The sequence below is a fragment of the Brachionichthys hirsutus genome, chromosome 5 (assembly GCF_040956055.1).
Source record: "Brachionichthys hirsutus isolate HB-005 chromosome 5, CSIRO-AGI_Bhir_v1, whole genome shotgun sequence".
Taxonomy (NCBI): domain Eukaryota; kingdom Metazoa; phylum Chordata; class Actinopteri; order Lophiiformes; family Brachionichthyidae; genus Brachionichthys; species Brachionichthys hirsutus.
In genome coordinates, this window is record NC_090901.1 from 3,733,858 (window position 1) to 3,760,698 (window position 26,841).

The 26,841-nt window shown below is 43.0% G+C and overlaps 3 protein-coding genes across 3 annotated transcripts; 1 reads left to right on the forward strand and 2 right to left on the reverse strand.

The window, feature by feature from the left end:
• Window positions 1–378: 378 nt before the first annotated feature.
• Window positions 379–6,224, reverse strand: znf592 (zinc finger protein 592). Its single transcript, XM_068739913.1, has 8 exons — window positions 4,095–6,224; window positions 3,408–3,586; window positions 3,141–3,314; window positions 2,891–3,050; window positions 2,306–2,569; window positions 1,183–1,295; window positions 960–1,101; window positions 379–849 (listed from the first exon to the last, which is right to left on the reverse strand). Exons 1-8 carry the CDS (start codon window positions 6,222–6,224, stop codon window positions 379–381), a joined length of 3,633 nt encoding a protein of 1,210 aa, XP_068596014.1.
• A 1,141-nt stretch (window positions 6,225–7,365) lies between these two features.
• Window positions 7,366–13,043, forward strand: slc28a1 (solute carrier family 28 member 1). Its single transcript, XM_068739914.1, has 18 exons — window positions 7,366–7,384; window positions 8,177–8,256; window positions 8,341–8,417; window positions 8,665–8,756; window positions 8,882–9,071; window positions 9,162–9,303; window positions 9,551–9,664; window positions 10,077–10,151; window positions 10,253–10,333; window positions 10,438–10,518; window positions 10,672–10,797; window positions 11,189–11,319; window positions 11,407–11,575; window positions 12,060–12,257; window positions 12,379–12,460; window positions 12,547–12,645; window positions 12,722–12,827; window positions 12,923–13,043. Exons 1-18 carry the CDS (start codon window positions 7,366–7,368, stop codon window positions 13,041–13,043), a joined length of 1,983 nt encoding a protein of 660 aa, XP_068596015.1.
• A 264-nt stretch (window positions 13,044–13,307) lies between these two features.
• alpk3a (alpha-kinase 3a) lies at window positions 13,308–26,302 on the reverse strand. Its single transcript, XM_068739262.1, has 15 exons — window positions 26,258–26,302; window positions 25,696–25,838; window positions 25,336–25,368; window positions 24,863–24,984; window positions 23,789–23,906; window positions 22,370–23,666; window positions 17,785–20,122; window positions 17,454–17,601; window positions 16,811–16,938; window positions 16,690–16,725; window positions 16,327–16,601; window positions 16,151–16,239; window positions 15,833–16,050; window positions 15,689–15,737; window positions 13,308–15,601 (listed from the first exon to the last, which is right to left on the reverse strand). Exons 1-15 carry the CDS (start codon window positions 26,258–26,260, stop codon window positions 15,262–15,264), a joined length of 5,337 nt encoding a protein of 1,778 aa, XP_068595363.1. The 5' UTR covers window positions 26,261–26,302; the 3' UTR covers window positions 13,308–15,261.
• Between the last annotated feature and the right edge of the window lie 539 nt (window positions 26,303–26,841).

Here is a 26,841-nt window from a genome sequence, read left to right on the forward strand (position 1 = left end):
AAACTGTTGTTGAAGAGGAAATCCTTTTCCTGTTAAATCCATCGATCAATATTAAACTGAAAAGCTAAAAGACATTCCTGAGTCTCCCGGCAGGGTGGAAGAAAACAGCTGAAAACTAAAAACTAAATCATCTGTAATGTGTGTAGTTACATCTGAAATGCAAGATGAATATCGTACACATGCAAAGTGGAATAAATGGATTAAAAAAAAGGATTAACTGTTCTTATGAAAATACATCTTTCTGCTAAATGTTATGGATTTGCGCAAATATACTGCACAACCTTTAACTTGAGAGCAAACACTTAGAATCGCCTCCATGCAGAACATCGTGCATCCCGCTCACGTGAAAACGTGACAGAGGTGCTGCGACGGCTCCTGCTACCGGAGAGACACAGCTTGTGCCTGAGGAGGAGCGCCCAGCTTTGAATTACAGTTTGCAGTCGTGTTGCTGTGCAGACTTCCTGGCTCTTCTCCCGGTGCGGGCTCAGATTCATTTAGGCCCGGCAACGAGTCATTCACATCGCCGGCATCCGCCGGCCGAGTATCCTGCTCCATCTCCCTAACCTTCGTCTCCGCCCCTTCTTTGATTTTGTGAACAATGAAAATATGTCTGTTGAGTGACAGTGAAGAAGTGAAACACAGGCCACAGTGAAGGCACTGAGGAGTGTTTCCATCGGTTTTGTGCTGCGGTATGTGCCGCTGGAACTGTGCGCTCTCGTCCGTGATGAAACCGCACTTGGAGCACCGGAATGTAGTTTTGAGACCCTTTGCTGAAGGAGCCTCATGACAGAAAGTGCGATCCCCCTCCTCTCCCTTTGAGTCCAGAGCAGAGGTGTCTGATACAAGGCCCTGCAAAACACAGAAGACCCGCACTTTTAAATGATGACGAGTAACATCATGTGATTTATCCTTGCGGTTATTATTTCAAGGATTGTGTTGAAAATAGTGAACTCCACTACCTTCTCCAAATTCTTTTTTGAATCCTGGATAGCTGTTTCGGGCATTTGGCCAAGATCAGGATTTTTAATTCCATGCATTAGGCTGATGTGGTTCTTCAACATCACACTTGTCGTGAATATCGTCTTAATATCCGTGCAATACCTGAGGAGTTAGAATGAACCATGTGAAGACTTAATGGTGATTTCTTTATTCATTTTTAGATATAAAAATCTTGAAACTTACCAACAAGTATACATTTTCTTTTTTCCATCATGATCATTGCGAATGTGTCTTCTCAGAATGCTTGTAGACTTGAAAGACTGTTCACAATGTTGACATGGATACTTCTTGACTGGCTGTTGGGAAAACAAGAGGAACAATGTTTGCTTGAATAACAATAATTACATTTTATTCCTCACGGTACCAAGCAATACAGTGTACCACACTCAGATACAAAGGGAAGTTTTAACCTGTACAGACAGGCAAATTTGAAAACCAACACAAATTTAGATGACCAAATCAGGGCAGTTCAGCATGAAGCTCAATCAGCGAAAGGGCATCACTTTTGGCTGCAGCTTGTTCCAGTCTGTTTGGTCGACTCACACTTTAACAGTTTAAACGCCAGAACGCAATGTTCTCAGAAGCAATTCCTGACTTCACCTGTGGTGCTGAAATGCTGTTTTATTTATTTGATGCCGTCAACCTTTTGCAATTGACCATTTTATTTACGACATTCCTTGCACAAGTTGTGCTCGAGTGAGCCACGGCATTTGACAGCACTTATCATTTTGTTCAACTTCCAAGATCAAGCATTTTTTTTATTACTTCAGCCACATCATGAAAACAATAAGATAAACTCAATAAATACACATTAGAGATAAAAATGCATTCGGTCACACGTTTCAAGGATAAAGTGGCATATAAGCAAAATAATGCCACCAATATCAAGCTTCAGATTATTTCCAATGTATTTAATGTATAAAATATATATTTAAATATATATGTATGTAGCTCATAACATGATAAAGTCATGATTCCTTATCCGAGGATTATGTGTCCAGTTGAAGGAAGTAGGTGGAATCACAGAACTGAGGCCGATCTGAGTAAATGAGTGTTGTCATGGTAACATCACAATACTGTTCATACTCATGTGAAAAGAATTGTGAACAGAACAAAATGTGATTTCATTGCTGTGTGTCATGTACAACATTAACAATGACAGTAATTAAGCCTTCTTCAGTGCCACTTTAAGAATGACCAAGATGCTTCACTGCGAGATTTCAACAGGCACTTCTATTCTATCCTCTTTTTAATGACATTTTTGCACAAGGAGACATTTCCGTGTGTGTACGTGATGATGTCCCACCTTTCCGTGAGTGGTCTTCATGTGAGACACGAAGGACTCTCGTACAGGAAACCACTGCAGGCACTCGCCACACGTCCAGCCCGTGTGTTTCACGTGGTGTCTGCCGTCCTGCTCAGACCTCTGTCTGGCACTATGTTTGTGTTTGACGGGGCAGCGAGCCCTCTGATGGATGGGATCAGCATCCAGGTGACATGCCGTGTCAGCATTCTCTCTGTGTGCGCTGCTGTTCTCCGCCTCTGCCGTCACGTTTCCTACATGAACGCCCTTCAAAACAACAAATACATGTCAAAAAAAAAAAATCACAAAAGGTAACAAAACTTTATCATGTCCTTCATGTTAATGATCATGTGCTATAGCGCCTCGGTAGCTGAATGCAAATTACTCATTATTTAAGGAACTTATTTTTTTATTAATGCAGTTAAGCAACAAATGTGATACTTTGCAGTGTTGCCAGATTGTATGACAACCAAGATTTATATTATTATGTACCAGGATTTATAGTGGATAAGCATGTACATGTATTAATGTTTAATTCCAATAAGCATATGTAACATTGCGTTATAAATAAATAAAATCAAGGCAAACCTTAAAGTGCTGCATTAACAGATACTTTTGTGGAAAGACCGAGTTGCATTCTGGACACTTGAACACGGATGTAACACGCTTGTTGGCGTTTTGATGGAAATGCTCAAACAGCAGCTGTTTTTTCTTGAACATCGCTTCACACGAACACTTAAAGATCGACCTGCAAAATAAATGGGAAGAAAAAACAGTTTCAATGTATTGCAAAAGAAATGAACAGCTTTGACAGCCAGGTCATGAGGTGTTGGCTTACTGAGGGGATATTCTGCTCGCATTGTGTTTATTTTTTAAATGCACTTCGCAGCTGCCAGCGGTCTTGAAGGCAACCGGACAGATGGAGCACTTGAACAAAATGTCACAGTGTTTTTCTTCGATGTGAGTCTTTTGTCCTTGAAGGGTCTTGAACACCACGTCACAGTGGAGACATCTGAAGAAAAGGAAGCACATGCCACTCGTCTGTTCTCACTGAATTGCATTTTTATTTTTTTTAAGGCACCGCTTTTTATGCTCGCTGACTTACTTGTACCAAGCCGTGCGAGCGTAGTGCAGACAGTTTTCCTTGACGTGTTTTTGTATGTCTGCAGAGCGACTCAAAGCGCCACACTCGGGACAGCAGTAAGGTGACTTGTGAGCGTGAATGCGTTCATGAGCGCTGAAGCTGCACTTGTTGGGTAACAGCATGGAGCACACGTAGCAAATCTGTTTTAGTAAAAGAGAATAGGATTCAAAAGTACACAAAGCCATTCAAGGATGTATTTCTTGATGTGTGCATTTTCTCTGGGATGAATATCATGAAATTAATTCCTCCCAGAAATAAGTATTAAAATCACTGTAGCCAAAATCTAGAAAAGTCTCATTCAAGATGTAAAAACAAAATTGAAAAAAAGCACCCAAAGAATGTCTTCGATTGAGCTTCGGGCTGCGAGTATCAGGCTGGGGAAGTCAAAAGATGGAATGCATTTTTTATCTGTGTTCTTTCACTGGAATATTGACGAGGACAAATGACAGATTACTGCGAGACTGACCCTAAAGCCTCATTCAGGATGAGCTACAACCTGCAAATATTGGCAACGTAGCAGTCTGCAACATCCTGGAAACTCGACTGTTGAAATAATTACGCTTTAACATAAGCCACGAAAGACTTGATAAGCTGAACAAAGCTGCGACAGGCGAGTCCATGTTCAATTTTAATCAAACATCTACTCACTAGTCCTTCCATATCTTCGGAGGGCCTCTGGTAATGGCCGGCAAGTGCTTTGTAGTCGGGTAACTGTTTGTTGCACTCCAGACAACGGAGTCTGTGGCGAATGACGTTGTCCGGATATAGGGGCAGCACAGGCTGGCTCCTGGACGAAGGTGATGACGAGGGGTCCGCTTTCGTCGGTTCCGTAAAAAGCGGCGCGAACATTTGTTCCTCTGCGATCGGCTTCATGTGGAGCTGCGTGCACTGCATCACCACGCCGCTGCTCTTGTGCTCGCGTGCGTGTGCCAGCAACGCGCACTTGTTGAAGAACACCATCGTCTTCGCACAGTGCGTGCATCCCACTTCAATGTGGACACTCCTCCTGCTGTAATGATACGCGAGACTCCTCTCCACCCCGAAGGAATCCCCACACTCGAGACAGCAGTAGCCACGCGGCGGGAGGTTCAGGTCGCTCTCCGGAGGCGGGCTCAGGTTGGGCACGTACGTAGGCACGGGGTTGGCATTGTTCAATAGTCGGTTTAAGGTCGCTGCTGCTGTGTTGGGAGCAGACGTGCATGGATGAGGTTTGGCGTTTTTGACCTGATGCACCAGTGGGACGGTGCTGTCCACTGCAGAGGAGAGTGTGTGGCTTTTCTGATGCGAGGTGGATCGTGCAGCTACTGAAGCAGCGACACTGTGAGGAACCAGATTCAGGCTAGCTAAATGCATTGCCTTGGGAAGGAAGCTTGGGGCGGCCGTTTGGCCAGCAGCGGTCAACGCTCTCTTTGGTCTCTGTCCGTGATGTGCGGCGGAGCGTTTGACAGAACCACCGGCTTTATGGAATCCTGTCGCAGACTTTGTTACGCTCGATCTCCGTGAGTCAGCCACGGTTTTTTTGTTTGAAGCCTTTGATGAAGAACGAGCGGCATCACCTTTAGCTCGTATTCCATCGGCAGCTCCACTCTGAGGCCGACGAGGAGACAGGTCAACGTAAGAATCTTCGCTCATCATACTCTGGGATGGCGAGGTTTCACACGCAGAATGAAGTTCATCGGTCTCCGAATCGGGCACCACGCTGGTGACTGTGCGTTTGATTTGCCCCGACATCGTTTTGATGGTCTTAATTCTAACTCTGGGTATGGCAGGGGAGCCTTTGCCACTACTGTCGCTGCAGATGCTTACGGGACTATCGGAGGGTTTGATGAGCCGTTTTACAACTTCAAGTGGACTTCTGGGACTCCTCGGGGATATAGGCACAGTGGGGCTTGCTTTCACACAGTCATTGTGAACCGCTGACGACTCTCTGGAATCCTTTCTGGCATTCAGCGCCACTAGTGCATCAAGACAAGAGGATATTCTCGATGTCTGAGGTTTTACATGTGAATAAAGAGTGGGACCATTCTTGGAAGTTCCTGAATTACAAGTAATGTCAAAGTTGTGGTTAACACTGGGTGGGGGAGGTGCGAGGTGTCTTGATGTTTTATCCATTTTGTCATCAGTGGGGTCCTCAATTTGACCACTTTCAGCTTTGCTGTTCTGGGGATGATCAGAGTCTATCGGACAGTCATCAATAATGGTGAGGTTCAGATTATTTTGATTGGCCGGCATTGAATGTTCCATCAGAGCTGGGGTTTCTGGGAAACCGGATGTCTCTTCTGGGTCCATTTCATCTTTAGTTTGCTTAGTGTCTTCAGATTCAGGACTGGAGATGGGACTAAAATGAGAGAGCGACTGGGAAAATGTCGGCTTTACATCAAGCTTGCGCAGAACAGGTGCCTTTCTAAGCAGCCCTGCTGAACTCTCCCCATTCGAAGCAGTGACAAATGATTTGGAAAAGCTGGAGTTAGTCACGTCAACAGATTGTGGTTTGGTCTCTGGTCCCTTAAATCCATTTTGCAATGTCGGCCCAAAGCCTTCCAATGATTCCTGGCGACTTGTGTTTTTCACAATAACACTTACTGCTGGAACATCTGCAGCTGTGACAGTTGGGTTACTCGGCAAGCTGTCATCGAGGCATGTCCCCGTGTCTTTCAGATGACTCTCCGTCTCCTGCTGTCCCCCATGGACGGTCTCTTTGCCATCCAACCCCGTAGCATCGGGGATGTCAAAGGCAGCCAGGAGATCATCAAAATCTGGGGTTTTCATGTCACCCATGGCTGCACAGGGTCATAAACCTAAAAGGAGAAAACATATAGTTTAGGATGACATTTATTCATATGCAAAGTGGGCAACGCAAATAGACGTTATCGAACTATCGACACGCTATTTAAAAAATACAGCAGTTTAGGAGTCTGACTATCATCTGGGTAATGCCCTTTGAGCTGAAGTTAGCTGTAGCTAACTAGCATGTGCTAACTCAAACGAAAGCTAACATACACATACAGACCACAACACCACTCATTTAGCTCTTCATATGACCACACACTTTAAAGCTGATTTGTAGTTTATATAACTACTAAAGACCCCTAGATAACACGAAATCGGCAGCTTGATAAATAGGTACATAACGGAGGCATGCTAGCCAGATAGCAATCTAGCTTAGCAACACGCTAACGCGCAAATCACACAGCCCAAGAAGTTAAACTCGTCATTTTATCAACGCAGGTACACGCTTACCATTTGATCCGGTAATGTTTGACTAATTTGATCAATTATATATCAACCGATTTACTGTGGACAGCAAATTTGTGGCAGCAAGTTCTGCCCCATACAAGGATTCATAGCTAGGCTACAAGCTACTAGCATCAACTTCGGTTTCGTTCTTCCCTGTGGGAGATTGTGCCCTCCACTTTGTCTTACAGACAAGAAGAGGTGGCGCCATAGAGCCGCTGTAGGTTACTGCAGTACTTGTACTAGGCCTGCATGTGCAAGTAGTCAAAGGCAGGTAACGAGTACTATAATGAAATGCACTTAAATGTCAGATTTTAGGCGAGCAATTGAGTTGATGCTGTAATTGAGAAGATGATGATGAATATATTTATTAGATAGAATGTTAGAGTACAGGTACAGTCAGGTTATTAATTAAACATACAAAATCTGTATGGGTTATTAATCCCTGCTAATGAATTTCAGGGACTGCAAATCTTTATCAAAAGTTAATGAACACAAATATCTTGAACTTTCAAACAAAGTTTTTTTTTTTTTATCCAATGCTTCCAGCAGACTGAGCCCTCATCGAGTGTTATGAACCATAGGCTAAACTGTTTTTATGACGAATCAAAGACCTGTTATGTGTGTGATGAGTTCAGATTTTAAGAGCAACAAGTCGAACAAATAGCTGCTATTAAGTCTAGGCATGAATCGTCAGCCAGAAAGTAAAGCAGAAATTGCAGCACTGTAATATACTTAATGATCTAGAAAAGCATTAATTGATTCTGCAGCAAATGCACTTCCACCAAATGCCTTTTAGAAAGACGAGATTAGTTCATAGGTATGTAAAATTCATTACACAAATTGGCTGCAGACAAAAACGATTGTGTTGTTTCAATCCAGTTAAAAGAGGAACAGAAAGAAATTGCTTTTGCTTTTGAGAGCCTTTAGAAACAGGAGTGCTAAGCATGCCTTTTTACGGTTTACGTGGGTGGAGCACTGCCTACTGGACACTATGAGTCACCCACAGGAGACTCCCCTCTCACATATCAGCTTTCTCTTGGGCCAAATTAAATAGCCCATCAGCAAAATTCACCTCTTTATCAGGCCTATTAAATCATTTCTGCTGCATTATCACGCTTGCATCTTGTACTCCCAGAGAGAGATTGTAGCCCTAGGTAACGTGCCTGTTAATTAATGATAAGATGATTCACGGAGGGCAGAGTATATTTTTCCCGCTGAGGTTTTTACAACGCAGCATTTGACAGCTGGGTTGAGGAGGAAGCACAATGAGTAAGCCATTAGCTCTGCTTTACCTTGCCCTGGTCCGTTTTTGTTGCTGCTATTTTGCATCCTGTTCGTCAAACTCAAGCCACAATGAGTCTGTATATTTATTTTCTGGTTCTTTTATGTTTCAGAGTACATGGAAACACAAGCGCGTTCCTTTTTTGACCTTTCATTTCAAGTCACAGCTCTTTTCCTGACATGTAGAAGTGAACTGTGATTGTTCTTTTCAGCAGAAAACGATGGTGTCCAGCTTGAAGTCATAACCAGTGCCAACGGAAGTGGTTTGGTGAACCAGGCTTTTGAAGCAGAGGTATGTATCACATTTCATTTTTTTAAAGAAAACAGCACATCCCAATTGGTTTCTTTAATGAACAAAATGCCTTTATTTTCTTAGGAGGACATCACTGCCGATGCTAACAACATCCAAAGGCACACTGAAAAGACTAAAAAGGGAATTGGATCATATTTGAGGTGCGTCCGTTTACGTTTGCTTCTTTAAAATTAAAAATAAATATTTTGTTGGGGTGCAGATGTTCCGATCCCTTCTGTCCTGCTCTTTGTGCTTTGTGTAGACTGCGATGATAAAATAATAGCAATAAATAAAGAAGCCAATTTAACTTACTTGACACTGAATATATTACATTAAAGGGATTTTTTTTTATTTCATAGATATATATATATATTTTTAAGTTAACCTCTAATTTGTCTTGTACTTTAGCAATGTGACCAAGCCGATTAATGCCACAGAGGATTACATCAAGGCTCACTCAAAAACCTTCAAATACGTAGTGCTGGGCATCCTCGGAGCAGGTAGTAAACAACATAAGACAGTGGCTTATTTCGTTCCAAATGTTTCCAATTCCGGAGAAATACCCCTGATTATGATGAGAGTGCATTGTTCATGTAAATATCAAAAGTTGTTTTCTGGTTTTCAGGCTATGTGGCGTACTTCATTGCAGCCTGTGTATTGGATTTCCAGAGAGCCACTGCTCTTGTGGTCCTAACCTGTTTGGCTGTTCTTGTTAAATCCTTTGAACTCCTGGCGGAGTACAAGGGCAAGAGCATCAGTCGGTGTTTCAGGCCTGCGATTCGATGGTTTAAATCTAACTTGAAATGGATAAAGTGGTGAGACGGTTTGTTGCCCAGTGGTTTCACAGCCAACTGCACACAATGGAGTATTGTAATGAGTGCAGGCATGCTTTATTGTGCTTTCAGGATTTTCATTGTCGTTGTGTTGGCTCTTTTTGTGGCATGGCTCATTGTTGACAACAGGAAGCGTCCCGAGCAGCTTATTTCTTTTGGAGGTGTGTGCATGTTTGTCGTGCTTATATTCCTCCTGTCGGCACACAGGACAGCGGTGAGTTCTGCACAAAGCCATCTGTCTCACGCAGGACAATTATTGTGGTGACAACAATTTCGAAACACGCTAGGGTGTTAACGGAAACGTTATCTCTGGACTGTTTGGTTGAGACTTTGTCATTTGGCATTGTGCCTCGATCATCTTTAGGTTTAGCAGAAGGGTTTGCTTGTAATAACTTAAGGTTATATGGAGACTCACTTATACAATAATTGTCTAACTTACATTTGTTTAAATCTTTATTTAGATATCATGGAGGCCTGTGTTTTGGGGTCTCGGATTGCAGTTCTGTATTGGCATTTTTGTCATAAGAACACAACCTGGACTCGTAGCATTCGAATGGCTTGGAAAACAAGTGCAGGTATTATAAAGCTAGGATTTACATCAGGAAAAGTATTGTTATTCCCCCCCCCCCCATAACATATGTAACAAAATGTGATATGGAATATCATTGTGGCATAATGCTGTGTGCTTTTGTTTTACATTATTGCACAATCTTCATTGATGGATCATAATCTGTATGTTTATTGCCGTTTTATTAGGCTGTTTGTAATCTCAGGTCATCCAAGGTTGATTTGTCATTATGTGCACATTTGCATGTAGTAATCACATTTTAATGTGTTGTTCCACCCACTGTCTTTTCTTCAGTGCCATGACTTCATGTTGTAAATTATTTAATAATTGCCTCATAAATGTCAGACGGTAGTTGACTGATAAAACGTGTTATTATTTGAAATAATGCAACCCACGTGTCTTTTTCCCAACGGTCACAGACATTCCTTGATTATACCAAACAAGGGTCATCGTTTGTTTTTGGGGATCTGATTGCAGACATTTTTGCCTTTCAAGTAAGTTGATAAGTGGACGATAATGTAGTGTTCTAAAATAATAGAATTTAAAGTTATTGACGCCAGGTGATGTATAACTTAAGCTCTGATCTCTTCCTCAGGCGTTGCCCATTGTTGTGTTCTTCAGCAGCGTGATGTCTATCCTTTATTTTTTGGGGATAATGCAGTGGCTCATTCTGAAGGTTGACAAGTCTATCTTACGTTGTCAAACGTTCCGCTGGGCTTTTATGGCTTACTCCTGCCGTGGCGTGCTTTGACTGAGAGCTACGTGTTTCCATCCATGCAGATCTCATGGGTTATGCAGATAACAATGGGAACCTCTCCTACGGAGACCTTGAGTGTTGCTGGCAATATATTTGTTGGGCAGGTACTGAGCACGGCTGAATATGAACACCATCTCTGACACTAGTTTGATTACTTTTAGTTCGCAAATTCATGAGGCCGAACTGTTCTGTAATTCATTTTTATGGTTAGTTGATATTTGATTTATTTTGCTTGTTCCATGACTTTTGTGCATCAGACGGAGGCGCCGCTGCTGATCCGGCCATATTTGAAAGACATGACCAAGTCTGAGATACACGCCGTTTTGACCGGTGGATTTGCCACAATTGCTGGCAGTGTCATGGGGGCATTTATCTCATTTGGGGTGAGACTGGAAGTTTCCATATCCAAACACCTGCATACACATAATGACAAGAAGACTTATGTCATCATTTCATTCAAAACGTGGTAAAAGAATGGGCTTAATAAATGGAAAGGAAGTTGAAAAACATGCATGAAACGTTAGCGACATTAAAAAAATGCATAAATTACAGTGAAATAGGACACGGTTCTGGTTTGTGAAGGAGAGTTTTGATTTGAACATCATCTATGATGCGTATTTACAGTATACTGGATGTTATTTTGTCTTTAAATGTATTTTATGGACGTAGACATTTCATAACATGTAGAATATAAGATAGTGTATCTGTTGCTCATTACTATTCTAACTCCACGGCATGACGATTAATTAAATTGCATTTCCTTCTATTTTGCAGATCGATGCGTCCTCCTTGATATCAGCCTCCGTAATGGCTGCTCCCTGCGCCTTGGCCATCTCCAAACTTTCTTATCCAGAGACAGAGGACAGTCCCTTCAAGTCAAAGAAAAATATTGAAATATCATGTGGGTATGTAAATGTTTTCCCTCTGTTTATTCTCTTCCCCTATAAAGACGTTTCCTCTTCTATGACTGAAATGACTATCTAATTCCCCAGAGAAGAACGGAACATTCTGGAGGCAGCTAGCAGCGGAGCTTCTGCTTCAATTGGTCTTGTTGCAAACATCGCGGCAAATTTGATAGCCTTTCTTGCTATCCTCGGGTTCATAAATTCAGCTTTGAGTTGGCTTGGAAGTATGGTGGGATATCCTGAAATCACATTTCAGGTAAGATTTAGCAAAAGGCTGATAATTGATTGATTAAAACATTATGATTAATAGTGGAATATCAAAAGTGTGCTTCTGGGTCAAGCAAGACAGGTGTGGGTCCAAACACAGAAAGGCAAGGACGCAGGCTAACTAATAGTTGCAGGTAAAGAAAAAGTCACAGGTACAAATAGCTCATGTAAATAATCAGAAAAGAATCTTAAAGTAACAAAGTGTGAACCGGGAGAATGCTATGGGTGGGAGAGGGGCTGATAAGAGGGGCGGATTGTGGGGCAGGGGTTAAAAAGTCTCATTAAAAAGAGCATCCCTCTGAAAAGTGCAGGTGTAGCATAAATAGACGAGTCAAATTTCATCATATAAATGATAAGATAATACTGTATATTATCACATAATTATACACATTTTTTTTGCAGGTATCTCATGCCATGTAAAGTTGAGTGAATCTAAAATCAAGTAGTCAACATGCATCTCTGTGTGTCCACAGCTCATTTGCTCGTATGTGTTCATGCCAGTGGCCTTTATGATGGGGGTACCATATCCTGAAAGTTTTACTGTGGCCGAACTAATTGGCACAAAACTATTCCTCAATGAGTTTGTGGCTTATGAGAAATTATCTGAAATGAAGCTCAACAGACTGAACGGACTTGACGAAATCATCGGTGGCGAAAGACAGTGGATATCAGTGAGTAGGGTAGCCCCCCCAATACTTTCCTTGTCGGTGTTCTGTAAGTACTAATTGTGCAAAATGAAAAGGAAATGATTCTACACAATGCAAAACAATGCTGTCTTATGTCTCGTTGCAGGTCCGATCAGAAGTAATCACCACTTATGCTCTGTGTGGCTTTGCCAACTTCAGCTCACTTGGTATTGTGATTGGAGGCCTTTGTAAGTATTTAATCACATTTTCACAGGACCATACCTTTCCTGTCCTCGTAATGATTTTTGAAACGCAGCGTTTTCTTTTTTCGAAGCCTCGATATGCCCATCCAGACGAGCTGATGTATCGTCTCTGGTGCTGAGAGCCATGCTCACTGGCACTTGTGTATCTCTTGTCAATGCCTGTGTCGCAGGTAGGAGCTTTTGAATTGGGCTTGACCCTGTTTCCCTCTGTGCTGTAAATGTAGGTTTTTAAACTTTATTTCTCAGGGCTCCTCTTCGTTCCTTCGCTCGACTGCGTGAAGCTGTTCAGTGTAGCTGATTTCAATACCACAAATGAAAACGTCCAGACTTGCTGCAACGACCTCTTCGGAAGGTGAGGATGTACCTTTTTAAAATATTAGGAAAAACATCTGTGACAGAGAAGATACACTCGGTTGATGTTGACCTTATGTTCAATTCTTTTTGCAGCACTGTAATCAATGAGACCATCTCATTTGAAGGGCTGTGGAGCACAGTGGCAAATGCCACTGTGTTTTTCTCTAAATGCTGTCAGTGTTGTGGTCTTTCTGCTGCGGACCTTTGCAACTAGAGATGAAGAGGACAATCCCAGTAGCATCACAGTCAGGCTCCCTCCCTGTTTGTATAGTTGTGCCAAACTCAGTGTATAAATGTAAAGCAAAATTTGCAGCTTTTTTCTTGTAAATTCATTGTTTGTAGTTAAAGCTAAGGATTAAACCTTCAGAAACATACCTCAGGACATAGTTGATGAATGTAAATGTCTAATAAAATGGTGTTATTGGTACTTATACAGACACAGAGCAATACTTGCTGACACAATAAAAACCCGTGGAGATATATTTGGACACGGATGTCTTAGATATTTATTAACTGACTTGTCGTAACATAGGAAAGACAGCATGCACCATTAACACCCATGTATTCCTTCCTTCATTCACCCCGTTCATATGTTCTTCACACTGATTGAGATATTTTGCTGCTGTGATTTTTTTTATGTACACATTAAAACAGATCAACAGTTTGCTTGCATGACACCAAAACTGAGTGTGTCCACGGTGATCTGCTGTTCAGCACTTCAAGGAAGCCATCCCAAAAAGCCACGGGATTATTTGTGTTACCGCTGTTGTCCTGGAATCACGAGTTAATGACGCATTCTATTCTACAGAGATAACGAAGCTCGGCTTGCCCCTGGTAATGGGCCATTTTATCTCACTGTCTAGATAAATCTTTCCTGTTTGCTCAAGATAATGAGAGGATGTATACATTCCGTAAGGGCACACCTGCATAACCCTACACCACACACACACTGCTCTGTGGTTTGAGAGTTTCAAAGCAAACCTTTTATTGACAGGTCGTTTCTTTCGTTGTTAGATTATTGTGTGCCTTCAAGCTTATGCAGTGTTTTGTTTCTACACCGACTTTTCATTTGACAGGAGTGGTTGCCTCGGGTCTATTTTTTTATTTTTTATTTTTTATTTAATAAAACAGCAGGCAACTGAAATGCTTCATTCACCTTTTGTGCTTAGTGTGAACAAAACACACTAAACTCTCAAAAGCCTTTTGAGAGTACAGAAAAAAGAAGCTTCGGGGGGGAGAGAATCAACTGGTGAGTGTTCAAACGATGTAATGGAGTGAATCAAAGAATTTGATTTTAAGTAGCAGCTGAAGTGTGAGCGGCTGTTGGGACTCCTTTCAAGACTCTCGGTGATCATGAACAATCGTCTTTTACAGACATTCCGAAAGACTTAGTCCGTAGTCAGTCATTAAATATTTAAAACTTGTTAGAATTTAATTACGAATAGCCACGTGATCTCACAAGATAACATACTTTCACTATCATTTTTATTCACGTCCATGCTGGTTTTGCAATGACAAAAAAGAACAAAAAACAAAGAATAGAATAAAAAGACGAGGCAATGCTAAAGATTGGTCGGGTTACTGCTAACCAACTGTACACAAGCAAAACTCACAGCTCTCTTTTGCTATAACATTTCCCATGCAGGGAGCATTGCTCAGTGATCAATAGGCCTCTGAGAATTCCAAGACCGCTCTCTTAGATCTTTTTGTTCTGTGCTTTAATCCAAAAGTCCGAAGGTCAACTCCAAATGGCATCGTGGAACATAATTAGCAGCTTTCCTTGTGAATGGGAACACACTTATGTGAGAAATGTCAATGAGGCTATACCATAGTGAAAGTAATCCTAAAAAAAAAAAAAAACGTGCACACAAACATCATTCACCTAAACAGTGTGGCTGTGTTCAGTAGCATGAGCTCAACCTTGCTGTGTAAAGAAAAGCTGCATAAGCAGTTCAAACACCAAAATGGACCTGCAGCCCGACACACATAATGTACATCACAGGTGAACATGCAGCATTTAGGACACGTTATCTCATCCATCTCTTGCTTTATTCTGTGTCAATGCTTTCAATCAGATCAGCATCTCTTCAAGAGAAGGAACATATTTTACAGTGACGCTCGGCTCAGTGTTCGCGACCTTGTTTTGACCGATATTGCTCAGAGAGTTGTGAGACTGTTGTTTGGTGTTTGTGAGCAGAAAGGTGGAAAAACTCAAACCCTTTTCTGCAAACATTCTCACAACGCTTTAATTCAACTCCAGGAGAAAGCTGCAGCTTCCAAGTTTAACTTTAATTCTTTATGACAAGTCAGGCCCGTAAGCTATCATTAAGTCTTACTCCAGCAACTGGAAAGAAGCAAGTAATATCAAACCATTACCAGAAATCAAATCTTTTTTCGTTTCTTTTTTGTTGACAAAGAAGAGGCGCCTTTACTCACCTGATTTCAAGAATATTAACACTTTCTGCAGGCTCGGGTTTGGCATTTGATATATTGTCCTCTGTCTCTAGAGCTTTTCTAGTTACCTTTGGACTAGAATTTGCCTTCCTAAGAACCTGAGGGCTGTGTCCTTTCCGCTGTGTCTGTGGGCTGCTGGAGCCCAGCTTGCGGGAGGCCAGGGGGCTCCTGGAGCCCTTCGTCTTGGTGGGCTGCTGCAGGCTATCCATACTCTTAAGAGGTTTCAGGCCAAGAAGTCCACAGAAATAGTTGCAATAATGTTGTGTTGGGAACTGTTCAAACACTTCAGGTGAGGCTCTCTCTGTTAGTCCTTGATACCTAAAAGCAATGGACACATTTTTTTTTTTGTTAAAGCAGATCTAATAGAAAACAATCGTATTTGAGTGTAACGGTTCAGATACGAACCCTTGTGACTTTGTTGCAACTCTGATATTAGTGATTTTGCTTTCAACACCTGTAAAAAATAGAATTTTACAGAAAATTATTAGAATTTAATTCCCACAAATACATAAATAGCCACTTTGGCACCAGATTGCATGCGTAGCTTACCCTCCAGCCGAGTGACGAGCAAATTTCCGTGCGTCCACTGATGGATCCAGTGCTGGAAGGTGGTGCATTTCTGCTCCATCTCAGAAGTGGTTTGCGTGATCAGCCTGCCTTTAGCATCCATCACACAACACTTGAGGAAGTCGCCGTTAAGATCAGCCTCCACAGTGGCATAGGGCACGGAGTTGGCAGGCCGGTACATCACATACTGTGGAATCACTCTGTGGACAGGACAAGCAAATTAGTGGCTGGATTACAAGCGCTGATGTGCAGTGCAAAACAAGTCGATTATCAGTGCAACTTTATAAGCATGACACTTACTCCAGGGAACTACCAAAGTTCTCGACCGCTCTCGCTTCAGCAGCAAAGATTTTACAGTATTCTCGAATCATGTTTTGGACTTTGCATTCCTGGCAACACAAAGGAGCAGATGAATGTACTGAAATATAGTCGCTGGAAATGATTTTTTTGTTTCATGTCAGACAATGAATACTCACTTGCTTTGTGATCTCTCCATTTCTCTCGGCGAGGTTGCTCCCCTCTTTGGTCCCGTAGGCGATGGGGTTTTGAACTTTGATGACGCAGGCGCTTCCGGATTCAAAGATGGGGTCCAGGCCGTAAATGACCCTCACTCTACTGGCTTTGTGAAAACAGCCCTTCCCGATTTGCGCGGTGTCGGTCATGATGCGACCGAAATACTTGTCTCCCCAGCTGCTGCAGTCAGCCAGGCCTTTGGTGAAGAGCAGCGGGGTCATCTCAATCTCCTCTCCGACTGAAAAGTCACAGTAACAAACATTTATGGAGCAATACTTCAAAGAAAAACACAAAAATCCAATTTAGCAAACTGAAAAAAATTGTACCTTCAAGTTCATTGCTCAGTAAAATTCCAGACATAACTGTAAAACAAAAAAACAAAAGAAAAATTTGATGTTAACAGAAAGAAATTTTACATTTGATGTTTCCAGGCATGTTACATCTTACCGTCTATACTCAGCAGGTAGTCAGTGGCGTCGGCGCCGTGCTCATTACTGATGGAGCAGCCATACACCCCACAGTCTTGGTTGCATGCTAGAACAATCGCCAGAGCGACTTGGCTTTCATCTCCCCCACTTTGGAACAAGAAAGTGAAAATACAATCATTGAACACATCAGCTGATCAACCTGACCCAAGATTCAACAGCAGCCCACAAGGTGTCACTGTGAGACAGTGGGTGGCGACGTGTGGCGGCCTCCTGATACAGCAGCCAACAGCACACGTATAGACTTTTAATGCACCCTGGAGATGGGAAAGATATTGTTTCAGGTTACAGTGTCTAGCCAGAAATCCACCTGACTCATATGACTGGCGGGTTCACAGTCATATGAGTGAGGCGTCTCTGCGGTGAGAATGACAGAAAGCCGTGGGATGCACCCGGAAGCCCACAAAAAGCAAAATCCTCTTTATCCCGTTTTGTTTCGTAGCTGGAAATAATCACTCTAAATAATAAAGACATAAGTCAATCAAAAATAAAGGCAGCCAAAAAGGCAACATGAATGTGTTCTTGAAGCCTGAGCATTGTGAGGAGCTGCCATCGATCTGCTTTACAGAGCTGTGCCGATGGTAGAAGACGAGAACGAGGTCTACCTTCTCTTCAGTTCCAGTATTTCCTCCTCGTCTCGGGACCACTTGACGGTGGAGTCACTCAGTACGTTGAAGAACTGGCACCACAGCTTCAGGTGCCCAGACGCGTCCGGGAACGGCTCTCCCCTGATCTTGCGGATGACCTGTGGAGCTGGTGGTGCACACTCACATATAAATATCAACTGTGCTGGTGAGAGGAGGCTTTCTAACATTCCATCTTCTTCAGCCGCAACATTAAGTGTGAACTAGATGCAAGCAAAAAAGGTTAAGGCTAAGATGTATACTCCAACAACATTCCATGTTTATAACCGTCTTACAATAGCTGCTTCATTACCTTTGAAAGAATCGAGCTTCTTTTCCATTGGTTTGGCTTCTTGTTTGGTACTGACTAGTTCTTCTTTGGACATCTCCTCCATGACCTTTGGCACCTCCAACGTGATCTTCCTGCGGCTCAGTAGTGGCGAGCGCCTCTCCATAGGTGGAGTACTTTGACCCGTGGGCGCTTGCAGTAACGCCGCTCTGCGAGCCTGGCTGGGTGACATGTAAGGGGTCTCCTTCTTGCCCTGAGCGTCTATCCCGCCAACCACTGGCCCCTCACCTTCCTCTTTAGGCTTTGGGATGAAAATTTTCCGACGAGCTCCGGAGGCCAACTCTTCGGGCGTGGCGGAGCGTATCAGTGACAGACTGTCTCGCCGTTTAAGGCGTGGACTGCTTTCGCAAGAGAGGGATGTCGTTGGCGTCGATCCTCCGCTCAGGTCGTCGTCTGCCTTGTCACTCTGATGGTCGCTCACGTTGATGTCTGAGTCTGGAGAAGCTTTGGACATGTATTTGCGGAGGCTTGCTGGACTCAGTGATGGGTGTGTTGGGGGCTTTGAGTACAGTCTATCCACAGAGGTTCTGCTTCTTTGAGGGTCCTCAACAGACACAGAATTCTCTATTTTGGTCTCATTTAGAGATTTTGTCTTCAAGATTTCCGGGAAAATGTTGTCTTGTGTTGTTTTGTTGACGAATGGCCCACTGTCGGCCATCTTTTCTGCCATGCCTTCTGGGTTCTGTTTTCGGCTTTGAGCTTTTTCAGGATTAGTGATCTTATTATAGGCAACATTGTACTCCGTTCCCCTTTCCATGAGAGAAGATGTTTCAGTTCCTGTTGACTCACGATGAGTGGACACTCTTTGTTCAGAATCGCTATCATGACAAGTGACAGAGATTGGCGGCACCATAAACGGGGGTGCCGGTGGACTTTCAAACAGCCGTGACGTATCTGAAATGTCTGCATTCACATTGGAATCGCTGTCCTTGTCATCAGTACATGAAACATTTATAAGAGGGACAGATGAAAATTCCGTTCGAGGGAGCTCTTCTTTGTTTTGGACATGTGGCTGCTCCAATATTTTGTCGACATCTTGGATATTCTCTGTCGGTGAGAGGTTAGAATCATTTTGCATACCTACGTGCGTGGGAAGCACATTTGGCTCGTCTTGAATTATCACTGTTGACTCATAAGTTGCATCTTCGCTTTGCAGAACAGCAGACTCTCTCTCTTCCGTGTTTAGTGTTAAGAAAGGCTGTGGGAGAGTGTGCTCTTTGACCTCAGGCTCCATTATATCAATTTTGGGAAGAACAAAATGTTCATTTTGTCTTACATCTGGCAAAAGTGGTTTAATATCTGGCTTATCTTCATTCGTGCATATTAGGATTTGTGGGATATTATCCGAGGGCCAAACCTTTAGCACTGAATCGCTGTCTTGCTGTGCATCCTCCATCACATCGACATGACTTTCCATGTTTTGTATGAATGAAATATTGCTCGATTCATCAAACTCCTCATCTTTCATTGGATCCTTCATTTCTTTTTCCACCTCATGTTGTACATTCTCATTGCTTACTTTGTTACTTTCACTTTCTAAAGATTCCAGCCTCTGCGTTTTTTGCCCAAAGTTTGTTGTTAAGGCCGAAATCGAAGCCTCTGTCCACTCGCTCTTGTCTCTGCTGCATTTAAACCCTCCGTTCTGATGCTGATCCTCTGCTATAGAAGAGGTGCATTCCTTTTGCATTTTTACGTCACTCTTCTCTAAACCCTCTGGGGCCACAGTGGGCGGAAATCCTACATTCATTTCCTGAACGAGCGAAGTGTGTTCTGGCTCCCGTTTCGTGTTTTCTCTCTCTGCACTGCGCGCTGCAACAGCAGACAGAGGTAAAAGCACCTGGTTTGGTGCTGTGGCTTCGTAGGGCTCGATTCTCTCTTCCAGTGGGGATGTTGCAAATTCAGTAGTCTCACCTATGCTTATATCTGCGTGCAGCTGTTCATCTGATTTCACTTCAGTTTTCTCCTCCTCACATAAAATCTGTGAAGACTGGCTCTCCTCTGTGTCAGGTTCAACTTTTCTGCCCATCTCTTCCACACTCGCCTCCTCCTCTTGCAAATAATCAGTCGGTTCTTCCCCTAGGCTACGGCCATGCAATGTGGAGATAGCACTATGGGGGGGTGTCTGGCTTTTTTCCAAAATAAAGAGGGTGGGCGTGGGGGAGGACACTTGCGCTCGTGATAAGGCAGATAAATCTTCTTTGGGTGAAGTCTGGTTATTGGGCTGCGGCGAAACTACCAGGGAGTCTGGAAGTTGCAGTTTCTTGGAAGCCTCTTCGATAGCAGAGACGACCGGAAAATGCTCCTGATGGGAAGCAAAGAGTTGCATTACTTAATTGCATTTGATTTTCACAATCAACTCTAGGAAACTCACCTGCTTTGCACAATTAGTTCAGATGTTGTTCATGGTTCCTTTCAAACCATTCAGTGCCATGCTAAAGACTTTAAAAAAAATGTTAGCGCTTGTTTTACTGAGTTTACTGCAGCATTTAATTTTCAAGAGAAAAATGGTAAACGGTAAATAGACTGCACTTTTTTACACCTTCACAGTGCCCCAAAGTGCTTTACATTAAGCCTCACATTCACCCATTCACACACACATTCACACTCCAGTGGGCGGCTGCTGCCATGCGAGGCGCTGCCAGGGCAAACTGGGGGTTATTTGAAGGAAAATGTTCCGTAGTCCATTAATGAATAATGTTGATCAACTGCAAGCTGACAGTTAATACTTAGACAGCAAATAGTTCAGACAATATGCAGATCTGTCTGCTTATTCCAGGAACAGTTTTAATTCATGTCACGTTTAAGGTATTTGAAAACCAAGTGTTTTACAAGGTTCTATAAAGAAAAGGTAACGTAATCCAATGTTTTTGGGGTTAGGTTAGTGTTGTCTGTCTTTTATTGTTTCAGATCTTCTGAATAACGCACGACCTTGATCGACTTTCATTTCAAAGATTGAAGAAGTGAGTTTAAATGTGTAGTCTGTCTTTAACACAATCCATGCATGTGTGCTGTCGGGTAGTGACTGAATGATCGAAACATTAATCTGTTGTGGATTAATTGACCAAACTTTAAAATACAATTAAACTACAACTGATAAAGGAGAGCAAAACCTGCAGGACTTTATAGACTACTAACTCCATGATGATATCCTTTAAAAAATATATTGCATTTGAGTACATATAGTACTGCGATAAGTTGTTTATGTTAAGGAATCAAACTGTAGAAGTTCACCTGATCTGTAGGGCTTGTCACCATTACAATTCATACGTGATGTAATGATGGCACATGCTGCCTCGTGACAACCAGTCTGTCCAGCAGCGATTACGAAGGCAAAACTAAGTTCCTGCTTTCCATGAAAGGGAACCATCAACATAGTCAGTTTAAAAATGAGGCAGTGGCGTTTGCTACGTGGGTTAAAAAAAAAAAAAGGTTCAACAGATTAGAAAACATGGTTCAGGTTAATCTTTTGACTTCCTCCAGTAATTCATCAGGCTCATTTCAGTTCCCTGGGCGGCACGGTGGCGCAGTGGTGAGTGCATCACAACAAGAAGGCCACTTTCTGTGAGGGTTCTCTCCGGTTTCTCCATCTTCTTCCAACCACCAAACGCATGCAATTTAGGTGAATTGGTTACACTACATTGTCCATAGGTGTGAATGATTGTCTGTCTGTGTGTGGCCCTGCGATAAACTGGCGGCTTGTCCAGGGTGTCTCGCCCACAGACTGCCAGGATAAGGTCCAGCAGGACCTGCGACCCGGTAACGGACAAAGCGGTCAGGAAGATGAATGAATGAATGAATGAATCATTTTAGTTCCGCATTACGGACTAAAAATCAATCCGCGCGTGGATGATGGCGCAGTTCTCTTTTTCTCATTTGCAAATCTGTGCACTTCAAATTCTTCCAACTTTCTCCTCCACCAAATAAACAAACTGAACGAAAGACGCAGAAACAGGAACCAACGTTCTAATAAAGGACGACGCGGATTCCTATGTGACTCGAGCCGTTTGTTTGCCATTTCAAGGGAGGAATGTCCCCGATGTGTCCCCGTTCGTGCTGAGACATGGCGACGGACTCCCTCTGCGCCTGCTCACCATGTGGCCCTCTGTCATGCAAAGCCCTGTTTGTAACATGAACGCTGCCTCAGGCGCTCCGGTTTCATCATGATCTCTGACGCACTGTGTCCCAGACATCACAGCCAACATGTCATCTATTTAGCCGTCTTTAATGGTGCGCTGTGTGGTTTCACAACACCTCCCGCCCCCGCCCCCGCCCCCGCCCCCCCACATACTGTATACATGCAAGGTGCCCTGTTCCTACATGTTCTTGTTTTTGTGGCTCGGCACTCTCACATGGTCAGGGGGACTCTTTGTAGTCGGCACTGATCAGTGAGATTATGGTATCCTTCTGAGAGTTATTCTTACAACCATCAGCAGTTGACACAGTTCATGCTCCGGCCCTAAGTAGCATATTTGTATGCTCTTGTCACACAAATGCAGTCTAAATATAACTCGAGTTGCTGCCAGCTGCTGTGTAAGACTGGTTCACATACCTCAGAGGGAGCTTGAAGCTCAGATAATGAGCTTTTTTCACCTGGACTGCTGCTCTGCGGCCCGACAGACACCCCCATGGCCTCGCCAGCATCCTCCTCCTCCTCTTGGACACTCTGCGCTGTTGACTTCTCTACGCTGTCAGGTGGCAGGACAGCGTCCTGGACAGTGTGCTGCACAAGTGACGCAGACTCCATTTCTATATACACAGTTTCCGAAGGCTCTTCTATTGTATCTGTTTCCAACGGCACAACATCGTCTGTGGGAGTCTTGGACTCGCGGTTATGCTCCAGATGGAGCTGAAATGATGGTGCCAATTCTGGTTGAGGAAGCTGCGTTGAAGGAGGAGTGCTGTCAGATGCTTTCTCCTTGTTCTCAACGTGCTCCTGAGCCTCCTTCTTACTCTTACCGAAGAGGAAGCCCTTGACTGTGTGGAACATCGAGGAGATGGACGCTTGGATGTGGTGGTGATCGTGATCCTTGTGAGTCTTGCTGTGATGCTTAGCTTCTGAGCCGGGTTTAGTGTGGGACACTGTGTGTGATGACCTTTCCCTTTCTCTCCTCTCTCTTTCATGTTCTTCCTGTAGTGCTTCCTCTTGTTTTTTCTCTTTTTGCATCCTCTCTTGCGCTCTATCCTGCTCTACACTGGCATATTCAACAGGTGCATCACTTTCTTTAGGCATCTCCCCTTGGAGAGCGTTCTGTTTCTCCTCTGCAGCTTGCGACTGGAGCGTCTCTGCCAGAAACTGAGCCAAACTGAATCCCCCATCGTACATATTTTCACCTCCATTCCCCATCGCGCGACTTCTGCCGCTGTAACTGCTGCTGCTGCCATTAATGTCAGCATCGATCCCATTTGAGATCTTCATTTTCTTTTCAGCCAATGGTTCCTCAGAAGGAGAAATGGCCCTGTCTAACTCACCATCTTCAGTTGTCCCTGGGGCTGTTTCCTTTATTCCAATGTCAATTCCATTAGGTTCCGCAGCAGCTCCCATTTTTTCCACAGTCTCCAGCTCCTTGACTGCTGGCGTCTTCTCCAGCGGTGGCACATGCCGTTTCCTTGGAGGACGTTCTGGGCTAATCTGCTTTCTCTCCTTCTCAACATTTTCTTTATCCTCTTTCTTGGCCTCCAAGTCTTTCTTCTTCTTCTCCTCCGCTTTATGCTTCAGCTTAGCAAAGAACCTCTGGTGGATTTTAAATTCGTTCATGGTTCCAACCTCCAGCACTCCAGAGCAGGAGACAATGCCTTTGCTATTGCTGGCTGAGACCTGATAGATGGCCGCATCATCCAAGGTGCAGCTGAAACCAGAAATGACTTTTATTCTCATTTATAGGTACTCACATAACAATTTTAATAAAAAAAAAAAAGAAGCAGCACAAATGGATTTAATAAATTATACTCACAAACTTGTGTCACATACTTGTAAATATGGAGGCTGTGGATTTTTCCATTACGATGGATTTCATATTTTGGGAGTCCACAGTATCTGTCCATTTCCATGTCATCTTTATACCATTTCAGTTCTGGTGCTGGGTAACCTAAAGACACGGATACACTATAATGAACTGATTTCCTCAGGAAATTTCATATTACACTCCTGGGGCCACAAAAAGCTATTTATGAACATTTATCATGCACATAGCAAAAGAACGGTATCTTAAAGGATTATTTTTTCTGGAAATGCAGCAATATATTTATTAATATAAAAGTTTAAAATAGTTCATTAAAATCTTGAATTATAGTGAAGGATTTATAAATAAATAATAATCTCATGTTTCCAGATATAAGATTGAAAATCATGGCAAGATCAAAACAACATGCAGGGAAGGAACCGGGTCTAAAGACACAGTTTGCATTAAATAGCTTTTTATATGAATAATAAATATGGAAATTATGCAGTGATTTTTGGTGAGTGAATTTGAATGCATATTTTACAAGATTAGATTTTTTTTAAAGCCTTCATTATAAACAAACAAACAAACAGACCTTGGCAGAGGTAATATTGTGGTCTGATATTGGCAACACGGTGGCATAGAGGCAGCAAGAAGACTTTGGCTGGGACCTTTCAGTGGGTCGTTTACGTGTTCCCTCTGTGTCTGTGTTGTTCTGGTTCTTGTGCTTCCTCCCACCACCAGCAACATGTAATATGTTTACTGGTGACTCTAAATGGCCTCTGAGTGAGCATGTGAGCGTGAATCGCTGTTTGTCTTTCTATGTATCGGCCCTGTGATGAAGTGCAAACTTGTGCAAGGTGTGCCCCCCCCCGACCTGTTGCTCAATGTCATCTGGGACACGCAACACAGGAGCTACAGAAAAAGGAATGGATGATCTAATATTTTACGGGACAGTTCGAGAGGAGTAAATCAGTCAATTATGTGTCTTCAGGGTGAAATCTTTCCTTTAATTCCACGAGTCACAGCCTGTCTCGCTGGATCGGAAACAATCTGAGGCGTTCCAATCCACTCCTATAAGCAGAGGCTGACAGCAGACCTACCTGACACCATGCAGGTGAACTTCACATTACAGTTTTCTGACACTGCTTTTGATCTCACGGTTGTCTCAAAGGAGGGCTGTATATCCTCAGTCAGCTGAGCCATGACGGTGCACAACGTGCTCCTGGAAGCAAAACGTAAATGTGTTGCTTTGGAACAGAGGACAGTTTTACATTTCAGCATCACTTCAGCGACCTCCTCGCCTCTGGGCGGCACATTGCAAAATCAAACGTTCTGAATCGAGAGGAAAGGATGTTAATGGAAGTATTTGGGTAGTGGCGAGAACTTGATAGACGTGTGAGATGTCAGGCAAAACAAAGTGGTCAATAAAACGATAAACAATCAAATCGGTGTTGATCAACTGAATGCAACACTGGACAAACTCTGTATTCTCCATTCTTCACGTGAATCAGTCTTTGATGTTAAAATGTTAGTTGGGGCAGGGCGGGGGGGGGATTTTAAAAGCATAGATTACCTCATTGGCCTGTAGCGAGAATACCTTGAATAGCTATACAGAGAGGAGGCAAATATATGGTTGTCAATGATGAATTAAGTACAGAGCTATCTCGATCCAGTAGTTTGATAGCCGCCCTCCTCTTTGACAAAAGGAGCGCTCCCTTATTCTACTAGAAACAATGACATCATTGATGTGATTTGTAATCTATGGTGTGACGTCATTCACTCTTTCATGTTTGAACATGATTTTCCCAGACATAGATGCTTATATGGACACCATGCATGATAAATCAATTTAATTAATGGAAATCTGCATCAGATGAAACAAAGATTTTGAATGTTCTGCATAAAAGCAATGACAATAGACGAGCTTTTCTACCTGTTTTCAGGCCGGACATCTGAGAGGTAAGGATTTCGGCTTTCTAGTCGGCCATTGGGAGAGATGCCCTCCTCTTCACCGAAGCTGCTTGTCCTCCCATTGCCGGAATAAGTGCGGATCATTGGTCTTCTGGAAGTCATTGTCTAATGAGGCAATTGACAAAAAAAAGTTAAATCCCTGAAAAAATGTATCACCCACAACAAAAGACTGCTCTGTGCTCACGTCCACTGCTTGCTCAAATATAAAATGTAATTGTGCTATCCATGTAAATGCTCCTGGAGGGGGGGCGACAACTTCAGAGTGGTAACAAAACATGTTGGATGTTAATTAAAGAAAGTACAAGATACTTTCAAAGACATATGGACTCCATGCTGATTTTTTCAGACCAAGCAAAGTACTTAGGAGAACTAGAGAAAGTTAAAAATAGGATCAGCTATCAGGCTGTGGACGGGCTGTTAGTGATCAAACACAAACCCATGACATGCTGTACATTTGTAAGAGTTAGGACCATAATTCAGGAGTTTCTTGGTCTCCTTCAAACTTGGTTAATTTTCCAACTTACCATTGAGATGTTTTCAGGGTTGCTTTGGAGCCCGAGTCTGAGGAGATTCTTTGTAGCTGCCTATCATAGACAAGCATGTGTTACCAGCAGGGGCCTATTTATAGCAGCCCTACAAATAGGAGCGAGGGGACATCATCAGACTTTCCTAAACTGCACTTTAGACTTATAGCAAAGACGTCTAAAAGCTAAACTGAATTCAGAACGGAAACTGACAATTTAAGCCAAACACAAATCGTTACTGCTGCACTTTGAGCACTTCTACAATAATAACTTTGGGAAATGGTGTCCCATATTAGTGAGACGCTGCACTGCAGTGGATGCAGACTTGCCAAACATAACTAGTGTCATAATGGTCCGTGTCCTCGGCTTCGCTCAAGCCTTAACTGAAGGCCAGCCCTGCTCATTTGTTGCAACACATGTGGGAAAACATATGGACCAACTTGATGTTCAAATGTCACATTAATCAGGCAAACACAGCTGATAAAATCTATATGTTGACTTTCTAAAGTAAGAGCATTTCATGAATTGTTTTTGACTGGTATTATTAATGTTTATTTTTTATATTTCTAGACACACAGTGATGA